The sequence below is a fragment of the Oncorhynchus tshawytscha genome, unplaced genomic scaffold (assembly GCF_018296145.1).
Source record: "Oncorhynchus tshawytscha isolate Ot180627B unplaced genomic scaffold, Otsh_v2.0 Un_contig_4119_pilon_pilon, whole genome shotgun sequence".
Classification (NCBI taxonomy): Eukaryota; Metazoa; Chordata; class Actinopteri; order Salmoniformes; family Salmonidae; genus Oncorhynchus; species Oncorhynchus tshawytscha.
The window spans coordinates 186,121-200,182 of record NW_024609516.1 but is presented as its reverse complement, the minus strand read 5'-3'; the positions used below and the strand labels follow the sequence as shown (position 1 = coordinate 200,182).

At 40.4% G+C, this 14,062-nt stretch overlaps 1 protein-coding gene across 1 annotated transcript; it reads right to left on the bottom strand.

Moving 5' to 3' along the window:
• Positions 1–530: 530 nt before the first annotated feature.
• On the bottom strand, positions 531–9,670 carry LOC121845006 (zinc finger protein 239-like). Its single transcript, XM_042315668.1, has 2 exons — positions 9,460–9,670; positions 531–3,606 (listed from the first exon to the last, which is right to left on the bottom strand). The coding sequence occupies exons 1-2, from the start codon at positions 9,599–9,601 to the stop codon at positions 2,642–2,644; spliced, it is 1,107 nt and encodes a 368-aa protein (XP_042171602.1). The 5' UTR covers positions 9,602–9,670; the 3' UTR covers positions 531–2,641.
• Positions 9,671–14,062: the final 4,392 nt, after the last annotated feature.

Below are 14,062 nucleotides of genomic sequence, written 5' to 3'. Positions count from 1 at the left end.
GCACTGGTGGTGCAGAAAGGTTAGGGGAGGGATATCCTTGTCCCATTGTGCTCTAGCACTGGTGGTGCAGAAAGGTTAGGGGAGGGATATCCTTGTCCCATTGGGCTCTAGCACTGGTGGTGCAGAAAGGTTAGGGGAGGGATATCCTTGTCCCATTGGGCTCTAGCGACTCCTGTGGTGGTGAAGATCGTTTACATTCTGTTAGAACACGTTATTGTTAAATCTGTGGGAGACCATCTCAAGCCCCTGGTAGAGCCGAGGGTGGTGTTTACCTCTCCACCACGCTTTCAGCAGGCTGGAAAAGTGGGATTGATCTGTTTGATCCATCTGATCATTTCAGTTTTAAGTAGTTGAATCCTTTAACGCATTGTTGATTTCAACATTTTTTCATTTTCAACAAAAATGGATTGGTTGAAAACTGATACTAAAGTTATATACTATTTTGACACGGTGAAAGATGTACTGAATTGATATGGTTTATTGTACTAAAATGGACCAAGATGTGTTGATTTTGCACATATTTGTTGATCGGTCAGCCATTGGGTTAATTTGTTTTGCAATATGTTCAAATCAAATCAAGCTTTATTTATACAGCACATTTCAGACATGGATGCAACACAATGCGTAATAAAAAAAAACTATGAAAATAAAAACTGAAATATTTACAACACAACAAACATAAGGGAAAAACTAAAGAATAACAATAAAAGTGAGACTAATGATCATTCTAAGGAAATGACATTGATTAAAATGTCATTTCAGCCAGAAATATAATACAACCAGAAATATAAACTAGTTTTACTACATTGTTAGTAAACAATATAATTGTACCAATAAAAATTCAGTTAGTCGCATAAATTGTGATTACTAAATGTTTCATGACATTGAAATATTATGAAATATAAAAACCGAATAACTCATTTGTTAATTAATATGTATTGGCAATAATTCACTTAATGGTGAGGCATGGAATAATAAAACATATATATTTTGTCAGGCTGAATGTTTGAAATATGAGGTGATTTGAGACATGCTTCTTCAGTAGTGGAATAAAGACAATTAGCACTATAATGTTGTAAAGAAATACTATGTGTTAATGCTGGAGTGATGTAGGATTGTTTAAAAAAATGGTTCATAAGTTGGTCCAAGTTTTAAAAATTAAACTGCATCCATATGTATAGGCTGCAAGTACGTTGAAATTTAGTTGTTTTGTTGTCATTGAAACAATCACCTGAATTTTTTTTTTTCGACTTTCAACCAAAACCGAACGTAGATTGGTCGTCGGGCATAATAGTCTCATTTTCAACGTCTTTTCAACAACATTTTGATGTCAAAACAATTTGAACGTGTAAAAATCAACAACCAATATGCAGAAACAGTTTGTGATACATTGAAAACCTAAACATAACATTTACTATCGAAACAAACATGTTCCACATGTTAATCACATCTCTTGTATTTTTTTTTAAACGAGCACCTTATAAACTGCACAAGTACCAACAACGCTGTTGTTTTGACAAGTAGCAAATACATCACTGATATCAATTAGGGGAAATCAGGTTGTAAGTGCTGTTGAAACTAACACAACTTAAACAAACACATGGAAATGGGAGATATCTTTTACCTCACTGGTTAGACGACAACCTGCAGAAAACAGTCAGCTACATTTTGGAGTGATGCATTTAAATCTAGGGGTCCCCAAAACTAAGAGAAACGCAACACCTATTCATCACCACTCATATCGATATCGCGTTGAAATCAATTGCGCGAGAGGGGAGAGCTGAGGTTTCACGTCCTGTTAAAACAGCTCAAACAACACACGGAATGTGGGAATAATGTGTACATCACTGTTTAGAGGTCAATTTGTAGAAAACAGCTCGCTACATTTTAAAGCGTGTCAGTTTGATTCAAGTAGGTCGCCAACGCGGGAAGTGAAACGCTACACTTTGTGTTTATGTTAATCATATAAATAGTACTCTTTCAATTCAGAGCCTGTACTTTTCTCAATGAGGCTAATATCCATATCATGCTGAAATCAATAGAACAGGGGGGCAAACGTTTAGGGTTCTACATTATGACATCATTAGAATACTCCTACTACAATGTTAAAGCATTCTACATTATGACATCATTAAAATACTCCTACTACAATGTTAAAGCATTCTACATTATGACATCATTAGAACACTCCTACTACAATGTTGAAACATTCTACATTGTGACATCATTAAAATACTCCTACTACAATGTTAAAACATTCTACATTGTGACATCATTTCATTGATATCATGAAACAACTCCATGTATTTTATGATGTTTAATCAGAGATCTTTTATCAGAGTATCTCTTGTCACATTGATCACAGCTATAAGATTTTTCTGTGTGTTCTCTGGTGGGCTATCAGGATGTTTGCCTGAGTAAACATCTTCCAAAACGTGTATTTAATTTCACCTTTATTTAACTAGGCAAGCCAGTTATGAACAAATTCTTATTTTCAATGACGGCCTAGGAACAGTGGGTTAATTGCCTGTTCAGGGGCAGAACGACAGATGGTTAACTGCCTTGTTCAGGGGCAGAACGACAGATTTGTACCATGTCAGCACCGGGATTCGAACTTGCATTGATTACAGCCACAAGATTTCTATCCTGTGTGTGTTCTCTGGTGTGATATCATGTTCCTTGAGTGAGTAAAACTCCTCCCACATTGATCACAGCTATAAGGCTTTTCTCCTGTGTGTGTTTTCTCGTGTGATTTTAAATTTTGGGACGAAACAAAACTCTTTCCACAGTCAGAGCAGTGGTAAGGTTTATCTCCTGTGTGTGTTCTCTTGTGTATAGTCAGCTGGCTAAATGAAGTAAAACTCTTGCCACATTGATCACAGCTATAAGGTTTCTCTCCAGTGTGCATTCTCAAATGTACCATCAGGTTGCTTGAGTGACTAAATCTCTTCCCACATTGATCACAGCTATAAGGCTTCTCTCCTGTGTGTGTTTTCTGGTGTGATTTTAAATATTGTGAAGAAACAAAACTCTTTCCACAGTCAGAGCAGTGGTAAGGTTTCGCTATTGTGTGTGTTCTCTTGTGTGATTTTAAATATTGGGAAGAAACAAAACTCCTTCCACAGTCAGAGCAGTGGTAAGGTTTCTCTCCTGTGTGTATTCTCTGGTGTATAGTCAGTTGGTTAGATGTAGTAAAACTCTTCCCACACCGATCACAGCTATAAGGTTTCTCTCCTGTGTGTGTTCTCTGGTGTGTAGTCAGAATGCTAGATGTAACAAAACTCTTCCCACATTGATCACAACTATAAGATTTCTCTCTTGTGTGTGTTTTCTGGTGTGCTTTCAGGCTGCTTGTAACTCTAAAACTCTTCCCACATTGATCACAGCTATAAGGTTTCTCTCCTGTATGGATTCTCTGATGTCTTTTAAGGTCTGTTGAAGAGGTGAATCTCTTCCCACAGTCAGAGCAGTGGTGAGATTTCTTCCTTGTGGGTTTCCGCTGGTGTTTCTTGAGGTGTTCTGATCTGGGGGGACTCTCCTCTGCCTCGTCAGCTTCATGATGTTGTTGAGGCTCTCCAGATGATCCCCGATAGTCAGGTCTCTCTCCTGTGTGAACAACAAAGTCAGACAGATGGTTAAAGGCCCACAACAGCAGAAATCCATTGTTTATTTGAGCTTAAGGTGATGCCCATGATTGTGTACAACAATTTACGTCCGTAATTAATGTTTAAAAGCGTTCACAAACGTTGACTATTTTCTTAACTTCTTATGGGCATTGATTACAGCCACAAGATTTCTATCCTGTGTGTGTTCTCTGGTGTGATATCATGTTCCTTGAGTGAGTAAAACTCCTCCCACATTGATCACAGCTATAAGGCTTTTCTCCTGTGTGTGTGTTTTCTGGTGTGATTCCGGTGAAATTGCAGAGCACGAAATTCAAACTGAAGAATTATACATATTTAACTTTCATAAAATCACAAGTGTAACACATCAAAATAAAGCTTAACTTCTTGTTAATCCAGCCGCTGTTTAAAAAAGGCTTTACAGCGAAAGCAAACCGTGCGATTATCTGAGGACAGCGCCCCGCATTCAAAAGCATGAAAAACATATTTCAACCAGGCAGGTGCGCCACAAAAGTCAGAAATAGCGATAGAATAAATGCCTTACCTTTGATGATCTTCTTCTGTTGGCACTCCAAAAGGTCCCAGATACATCACAAATGGTACTTTTGTTCGATAATGTCCTTTATATCCATAAAAAAATCAGTTTAGCTGGCGCGCTTCAGTCAATAATCCATATATATATATATATGAGAGAGAGATGTTATCTAGTTATGGATGTAGTATATATATATATATATATATAGATGTAGTATATCTGTTAACTAAATATGGATGTAGAATATATAACTATATATATATATATATATATATATATATAGATGTAGTATATCTGTTAACTAAATATGGATGCAGCACATCTGTTATCTAGTTATGAATGTAGTAATATATATAAATATATATATATAGTTTCAGTACATCTGTTATCTAGTTGCAGTATATCTGTTATCTAGTTGTAGTATATCTGTTATCTAGTTGTAGTATATCTGTGTGGGCAGAAATGGTGAGCGAAGGTATTTGTTTTTCACAATGTATTCCGAATATTACCACACATTATCAGAGCAAGATCAGGATGCTACTCAAGGAAACTCACATTAAGCTCTGTGTCTATTCACTAATTCCCCACTGGGGAGTTTTCATAGTCTGACAGCAAAAACAGCCTCCATTTTACAGGTTGCTTATGAGCGCATTTCACAGGCTCGTTTGAATGTCCTGCTTAATATCATGTTTGAGTAAAATGCTCTTTGGTTAGCTTTGCTACCAGCCTGTCAATGAGTGTTAGCATTCAAGCTGACAAATGCTGCATCAAAAATAGGAATTTTGCAAATATCACAACCAAATATTATCTTAGCGACTGTTCAAGCAACAATCAAAACAACAATTGTAAGCCTATGAGAACCCCAACAAGTAATAACCTGGTAAATCTAGACTGTTGAATGGTCCCAGATGGTGAACAGTTTATTTAGTAATAACCTGGTAAATCTAGACTGTTGAATGGTCCCAGATGGTGAACAGTTTAAATAGACTGTTGAATGGTCCCAGATGGTGAGTTTATTTAGAAGTAATAACCTGTAATAACCTGGTAAATCTAGACTGTTGAATGGTCCCAGATGGTGAACAGTTTATTTAGTAATAACCTGGTAAATCTAGACTGTTGAATGGTCCCAGATGGTAAAGTTTATTTAGTAATAACCTGGTGAATAGTTTATTTAGTTTAAGTAAATGGTAACCTTTATTTAGTAATAACCTGGTAAATCTAGACTGTTGAATGGTCCCAGATGGTGAACAGTTTATTTAGTAATAACCTGGTAAATCTAGACTGTTGAATGGTCCCAGATGGTGAACAGTTTATTTAGTAATAACCTGGTAAATCTAGACTGTTGAATGGTCCCAGATGGTGAACAGTTTATTTAGTAATAACCTGGTAAATCTGATTCACAGACAGTGATGATGTCATCTCACGGGGACGTGATCTAGATAGTCTGTTTCCCCAGTCATCTGTAATAATGATTCACAGACAGTGATGGTGTCATCTCACAGGGACGTGATCTAGATAGTCTGTTTCCCCAGTCATCTGTAATAATAATGATTCACAGACAGTGAATGAGTTGGTGCGTCCAAATTTTAACTGGTACTGATTTATAAAGCCAGGCATATTCAACAGTTAGGCAATTGATTACAGACCTAATGAAGTTGGGGTTTGCTCTCTCCTCAATTTTCTTAGACAATTAAGCTAAGACCAATTCATCCCTAAAGTGTTCGATGGCGTTGAGATTAGGGCTCTGTGCAGGCAAGTCAAGTTCATCCACATCAAACCTTGACAAACCAATTCTGTTTGGATTTCGCTTTATGCACAGGGGCATTGTCATGCTGCAACAGGAAAGAGTCTTCCACAAACTGTTCCCAAAACTGTTGGAAGCACAGAATCATCTAGAATGTCAGAATGCTGTAGCACTAAGATTTCCCTTCACTGAAACTAAGGGGCCCGAACCATGAAAAAACATCCCCAGATCATTATTCCTCTTCCACCAAACTTTACAGTTTAATGAACTACAGTGGGGCAAAAAAGTATTTAGTCAGCCACCAATTGTGCAACTTCTCCCACTTAAAAAGATGAGGCCTGTAATTTTCATCATAGGTACACTTCAACTATGACAGACAAAATGAGATTTTTTTTTCCAGAAAATCACATTGTAGGATTTTTTATGAACTTATTTGCAAATTATGGTGGAAAATAAGTATTTGGTCAATAACAAAAGTTTAACTCAATACTTTGTTATATACCCTTTGTTGGCAATGACAGAGGTCAAACGTTTTCTGTAAGTCTTCACAAGGTTTTCACACACTGTTGCTGGTATTTTGGCCCATTCCTCCATGCAAATCTCCTCTAGAGCAGTGATGTTTTGGGGCTGTTGCTGGGAAACACAGACTTTCAACTCCCTCCAAAGATTTTCTATGGGGTTGAGATCTGGAGACTGGCTAGGCCACTCCAGGACCTTGAAATGCTTCTTACGAAGCCACTCTTTTGTTGCCCGGGCGGTGTTTTTGGGGTCATTGTCATGCTGAAAGACCCAGCCAAGTTTCAACTTCAATGCCCTTGCTGATGGAAGGAGGTTTTCACTCAAAATCTCACGATACATGGCCCCATTCATTCTTTCCTAATCCATGATCAGTCGTCCTGATCCCTTTGCAGAAAAACAGCCCCAAAGCATGATGTTTCCACCCCCATGCTTCACAGTAGGTATGGTGTTCTTTTGGATGCAACTCAGCATTCTTTGTCCTCCAAACATGACGAGTTGAGTTTTTACCAAAAAGTTATATTTTTGTTTCATCTGACCATATGACATTCTCCCAATCTTCTTCTGGATCATCCAAATGCTCTCTAGCAAACTTCAGACGGGCCTGGACATGTACTGGCTTAAGCAGGGGGACACGTCTGGCACTGCAGGATTTGAGTCCCTGGCGGCGTAGTGTGTTACTGATGGTAGGCTTTGTTACTTTGGTCCCAGCTCTCTGCAGGTCATTCACTAGGTCCCCCCGTGTGGTTCTGGGATTTTTTCTCACCGTTCTTGTGATCATTTTGACCCCACGGGGTGAGATCTTGCGTGGAGCCCCAGATTGAGGGAGATTATCAGTGGTCTTGTATGTCTTCCATTTCCTAATGATTGCTCCCACAGTTGATTTCTTCAAACCAAGCTGCTTACCTATTGCAGATTCAGTCTTCCCAGTCTGGTGCAGGTCTACAATTTTGTTTCTGGTGTCCTTTGACAGCTCTTTGGTCTTGGCCATAGTGGAGTTTGGAGTGTGACTGTTTGAGGTTGTGGACAGGTGTCTTTTATACTGATAACAAGTTCAAACAGGTGCCATTAATACAGGTAACGAGTGGAGGACAGATGAGCCTCTTAAAGAAGAAGTTACAGGTCTGTGAGAGCCAGAAATCTTGCTTGTTTGTAGGTGACCAAATACTTATTTTCCACCATAATTTGCAAATAAACTCTTTAAAAATCCTACAATGTGATTTTCTATATATTTTTTTCTCATTTTGTGTGTCATAGTTGAAGTGTACCTATGATGAAAATTACAGGCCTCTCATCTTTTTAAGTGGGAGAACTTGCACAATTGGTGGCTGACTAAATACTTTTTTGCCCCACAGTATGCATTCAGGCAGGTAGTGTTCTCCTGGCATCCGCCAAACCCAGATTAATCCGTCGGACTGCCAGATGGTGAAGTGGGATTCATCACTCTGCTCCAGAGTCCAATGGCGGCGAGCTTTACACCAAGCCGACGTTGGGCATTGCGCATGGTGATCTTAGGCTTGTGTGCGACTGCTGGGCCATGCAAACCCATTTCATGAATCTCCCGACGAACAGTTTGTGTGCTGACGTTGCTTCCACAGGCAGTTTGGAACGCTCGGCGGTCCCGTTCTCTGAGCTTGTGTGGCCTACCACTTCGCAGCTGGGCCGTTGTTGCTCCTAGAGGTTTCCACTTCACAATAACAGCACTTACAGTTGACCCGAGGCAGCTCTAACAGGGCAGAAATTTGACAAAATGACTTGTTGGAAAGGTTGCATCCCATGACGGTGCTACATTTAAAGTAAGAGCTCTTCAGTAAGGCCATTCTACTACCAGTGTTTATCTATGGAAATTGCACGGCTGTGTTCTCGATTTTATTCACCAGTCAGCAACGGATGTGGCTGAAATAGCTGAATCCACAAATTAGAATAGCCGTTTCTACAAAATGTTGTATATATAGCGTATTTGCGACTGCTCTACAAAAATAAATCACGGTCAACAAAACAGCCCATCAACAGAACAATCGACCAGTAGACTACGGTCAGCCCTAAAAAAAAAAGTCAGAATATTATACAATGACTTATCAACAGCTCTAACAACTTGACCCCCACAGGATATCTACACTGGTAATTCTAGAATATACTATATATCCTAGAAACCTGGTTAAACTATCATTATGACATCATGGATGAATTCTAGAATATACTATATATCCTAGAAACCTGGTTAAACTATCATTATGACATCATGGATGAATTCTAGAATATACTATATATCCTAGAAATCTGGTTAAACTATCATTATGACATCATGGATGAATTCTAGAATATATTATATATCCTAGACAATTTGACCCCCACAGGAAATCTACACTGGTAGTTATGGAAAGACCCATATACTGTAAAGCCATTGATTACTGAAGAATATAACTTGTAAATTACTCAAATGTTTCAACCGTATTACCCCACCAGAAACCAAAACATAAGCTACAATAGCGTTCTCTATGAATTTGAGAGTGTTTACACTTCTCCTTCTCCCATCCCTCAGCTGTTTACTCTATCAAGTCTCTGGGCAGCCATTTTGTTGCTGCTTAAAACCTAGCTAGCTCCCTTTAAAAAAGCCACATCCATCAATCTGCAATTGAAACAATAACAAATCTGTCATTCCACCACTGTTTTGGTAATAAGATGATGGATGAGGGCTGGAGAAACGTAACTACTCTCAAATTCATAGACAGACCTATGGATGCAAGGACTGACCATCCATGATATCAACATTATAGTTGTAACCATGTTGAGGCTATACAGTGTTGATTTACATTGTTTCTAAACATTGTAGTAAAAAAAAGCTTATTTGGGGTTCTGATGGGATAAACAGTTGAACTAAGCTAATGAGGCATGTGTTATATTCTTCAAGAATCAATGGCTATAAATTAATAATTTAAAAGTCCAAATATGGATGTAGAAACTACAGATTTCCCCTTTAACACCACACATCAGTTCAACAACTGCAGAGTTTGTGCCTCTGATTTTAAGACAGTACTTACTAGTGTTAATCAGGGAACGGTTTCTCAAAACCATCTTACGGCTAAGTTCACCGTTAAAACCATTGGACGCCTTGAGTTGCTTTTGGGAAACCGGGCTCAGATATCCAGTTTCCTCCTCCATTTTAGATGTGACAGTCTGCATCCTCCTCTTTCTCTTCCTCCTCTTCTTTTACTGTAACATCCTCTTCCTCTTTCACTCTGAACGCATCTTCCTCTTCTTTCACTGAAACGTCTTTATCTTCTTCTTTCACGGTAACATCCTCCTCTTCCTTCTCCTCTTTGACCAGAGCTTCTTTCTCCGTCCAGCAGACCACCTCTTCTTTATCAGGAGGAGAGCAGCTCAGTGAACTCATGGTCGGAGATGTTAGCTAGCTAGGCTAATGCTAACTTAACCAGCCAGCTAGATGACCAATAATAACACCGTAAATATGAAATTAAATCGGATAACTAACAAGACGACAGAAGTGGTTTTAAAACACAGTGGCTAATATACACGAAAGCGTCTAAAGAGCTTTATTGGTTCGTCTATTTTGTCTATCAAGCTACCGAGGTGTCTGACTAACTGTTGCTGCTGTTGAAAGAAGCGTTCCGTCCACTAGATTATACGTCACACCAGCAGCATCGCCTTAAAGTCTCAGACCGCCATCTGCTGACTGGAGTGGGTAACGCAGTTGAGAGAATTCTTTAAATTTTATTGATTTTATTTCACCTTTATTTAACCAGGTAGGCAAGATGAGAAAGAGTTCTCATTTACAATTGCGACCTGGCAAAGATAAAGCAAAGCAGTTCGACACATACAACGACACAGAGTTACACATGGAGTAAAACAAACATACAGTCAATAATACAGTATAAACAAGTCTAAATACGATGTGAGCAAATGAGGTGAGATAAGGGAGGTAAAGGCAAAAAAGGCCATGGTGGCAAAGTAAATACAATATAGCAAGTAAAACACTGGAATGGTAGATTTGCAATGGAAGAATGTGAAAAGTAGAAATAAAAATAATGGGGTGGAAAGGAGCAAAATAAATAAATTAATTAAATACAGTAGGGAAAGAGGTAGTAGTTTGGGCTAAATTATAGGTGGGCTATGTACAGGTGCAGTAATCTGTGAGCTGCTCTGACAGTTGGTGCTTAAAGCTAGTGAGGGAGATAAGTGTTTCCAGTTTCAGAGATTTTTGTAGTTCGTTCCAGTCATTGGCAGCAGAGAACTGGAAGGAGAGGCGGCCAAAGAAAGAATTGGTTTTGGGGGTGACTAGAGAGATATACCTGCTGGAGCGTGTGCTACAGGTGGGAGATGCTATGGTGACCAGCGAGCTGAGATAAGGGGGGACTTTACCTAGCAGGGTCTTGTAGATGACATGGAGCCAGTGGGTTTGGCGACGAGTATGAAGCGAGGGCCAGCCAACGAGAGCGTACAGGTCGCAATGGTGGGTAGTATATGGGGCTTTGGTGACAAAATGGATTGCACTGTGATAGACTGCATCCAATTTGTTGAGTAGGGTATTGGAGGCTATTTTGTAAATGACATCGCCAAAGTCGAGGATTGGTAGGATGGTCAGTTTTACAAGGGTATGTTTGGCAGCACGAGTGAAGGATGCTTTGTTGCGAAATAGGAAGCCAATTCTAGATTTAACTTTGGATTGGAGATGTTTGATATGGGTCTGGAAGGAGAGTTTACAGTCTAACCAGACACCTAAGTATTTGTAGTTGTCCACGTATTCTAAGTCAGAGCCGTCCAGAGTAGTGATGTTGGACAGGCGGGTAGGTGCAGGTAGCGATCGGTTGAAGAGCATGCATTTAGTTTTACTTGTATTTAAGAGCAATTGGAGGCCACGGAAGGAGAGTTGTATGGCATTGAAGCTTGCCTGGAGGGTTGTTAACACAGTGTCCAAAGAAGGGCCAGAAGTATACAGAATGGTGTTGTCTGCGTAGAGGTGGATCAGAGACTCACCAGCAGCAAGAGCGACCTCATTGATGTATACAGAGAAGAGAGTCGGTCCAAGAATTGAACCCTGTGGCACCCCCATAGAGACTGCCAGAGGTCCGGACAGCAGACCCTCCGATTTGACACACTGAACTCTATCAGAGAAGTTGTTGGTGAACCAGGCGAGGCAATCATTTGAGAAACCAAGGCTGTCGAGTCTGCCGATGAGGATGTGGTGATTGACAGAGTCGAAAGCCTTGGCCAGATCAATGAATACGGCTGCACAGTAATGTTTCTTATCGATGGCGGTTAAGATATAATTTAGGACCTTGAGCGTGGCTGAGGTGCACCCATGACCAGCTCTGAAACCAGATTGCATAGCAGAGAAGGTATGGTGAGATTCGAAATGGTCGGTAATCTGTTTGTTGACTTGGCTTTCGAAGACCTTAGAAAGGCATGGTAGGATAGATATAGGTCTGTAGCAGTTTGGGTCAAGAGTGTCCCCCCCTTTGAAGAGGGGGATGACCGCAGCTGCTTTCCAATCTTTGGGAATCTCAGACGACACGAAAGAGAGGGTGAACAGGCTAGTAATAGGGGTGGCAACAATTTCGGCAGATAATTTTAGAAAGAAAGGGTCCAGATTGTCTAGCCCGGCTGATTTGTAGGGGTCCAGATTTTGCAGCTCATTCAGAACATCAGCTGAACGGATTTGGGAGAAGGAGAAATGGGGAAGGCTTGGGCGAGTTGCTGTGGGGGGTGCAGTGCTGTTGACCGGGGTAGGAGTAGCCAGGTGGAAAGCATGGCCAGCCGTAGAAAAATGCTTATTGAAATTCTCAATTATGGTGGATTTATCAGTGGTGACAGTGTTTCCTATCTTCAGTGCAGTGGGCAGCTGGGAGGAGGTGTTCTTATTCTCCATGGACTTTACAGTGTCCCAGAACTTTTTTGAGTTAGTGTTGCAGGAAGCAAATTTCTGCTTGAAAAAGCTAGCCTTGGCTTTTCTAACTGCCTGTGTATAATGGTTTCTAGCTTCCCTGAACAGCTGCATATCACAGGGGCTGTTCGATGCTAATGCAGAACGCCATAGGATGTTTTTGTGTTGGTTAAGGGCAGTCAGGTCTGGGGAGAACCAAGGGCTATATCTGTTCCTGGTTCTAAATTTCTTGAATGGGGCATGTTTATTTAAGATGATGTATAATGATGTATAATAATATGAAAATGTATATTTTATTTTCAGACAAAATGTCAAAGCGTAGGAAGCATGCAAACAGGGTATCTTCTAAACTTCCCACAATTCACTATTTCTCAACGTCATATGGATCAAGTCTGTGCTACTGAGTTCATATTGTAAGTATATGTATGTCCCTTAAGGTCCTTGTGTAATTGTAATGTTATATTGTACCCCCTATTTATGCCATTGAACACCTTAGAAATAATATGTCTCCTGGGACTGATGGTATATCTGCTGAGTTTTTCTCAACTGTTAGCCCCATTAGCCCCTGCGGCCCGCTAAAGTTAGCTGTCTAGAGCGTATCGGCTGCTAGCTGAATAGATCCATTGGACAATTTCTTGGGCCACTATACCTATTTTGCCAATTGGACTGGTGCCCTTTACCACACGGAGCCCCACTAATCCATCACGACTGGTCTACCAACGGAAATGCACGAGGGGGCTATAAACAGACTTCCTACATCTTCTGCTAGCTTCCTTAGCCTTCTGCTAGCTTGCTACCCCCGGCCCAGCTAGCTGTCTGAATCGCCGTGTCCCCATTCAGCCCAACCTATCTAGCCCCTGCTATCTGCTTGCTTGCTAACCCGGTCTGCTAACTTACCTGGTCTGCTAACTGCTAGCCCTTGCTAACTGCTAGCTTGTTAGCCTGCTAACTGTCTGAATCGCCGTGTCCCCAGCCAGCTCAACCACTCACTGGACCCATATGTTCACTAGGCTACGCATGCCTCTCTCTAATATCAATATGCCTTGTCCATTACTGTCCTGGTTAGTGATGGTCTTATTTCATTGTAGAGCCTCTAGCCCTGCTCAATATGCCTTAACCAACCATGTTGTTCCACCTCCTACATATGCGATGACATCACCTGGTTTAAACGTCTCTAGAGACTATATCTCTCTCATCATTACTCAATGCCTAGGTTTACCTCCAATGTACTCACATCCTACCTTACCTTTGTCTGTACACTATGCCTTGAATCTATGCTATCGTGCCCAGAAACCTGCTCCTTTTACTCTCTCTTCCATACGTGCTAGACGACCAGTTCTTATAGCCTTTAGCCTTATTCTACTCCTCCTCTGCTCCTCTGGTGATGTATAGGTTAATCCAGGCCCTGCAGTGCCTAGCTCCACTCCCACTTCCCAGGTGCTCTCATTTGTTGACTTCTGTAACCGTAAAAGCCTTGGTTTCAAGCATGTTAACATTAGAAGCCTACTCCTTAACTTTGTTTTACTCACTGCTTTAGCACACTCTGCCAACCCAGATGGCTTAGCTGTGTCTGAATCCTGGCTTAGGTAAACCACCAAAAACCCTGAAATCTCCATCGCTAACTATAACATTTTCCGCTAAGATAGAACTGCCAAAGGGGGAGGTGTTGCAATCTACTGCAAAGATAGCCTGCAGAGTTTTCTTTTTTTTTAAATGTATTTTTACCTTTATTTAACAAGGTA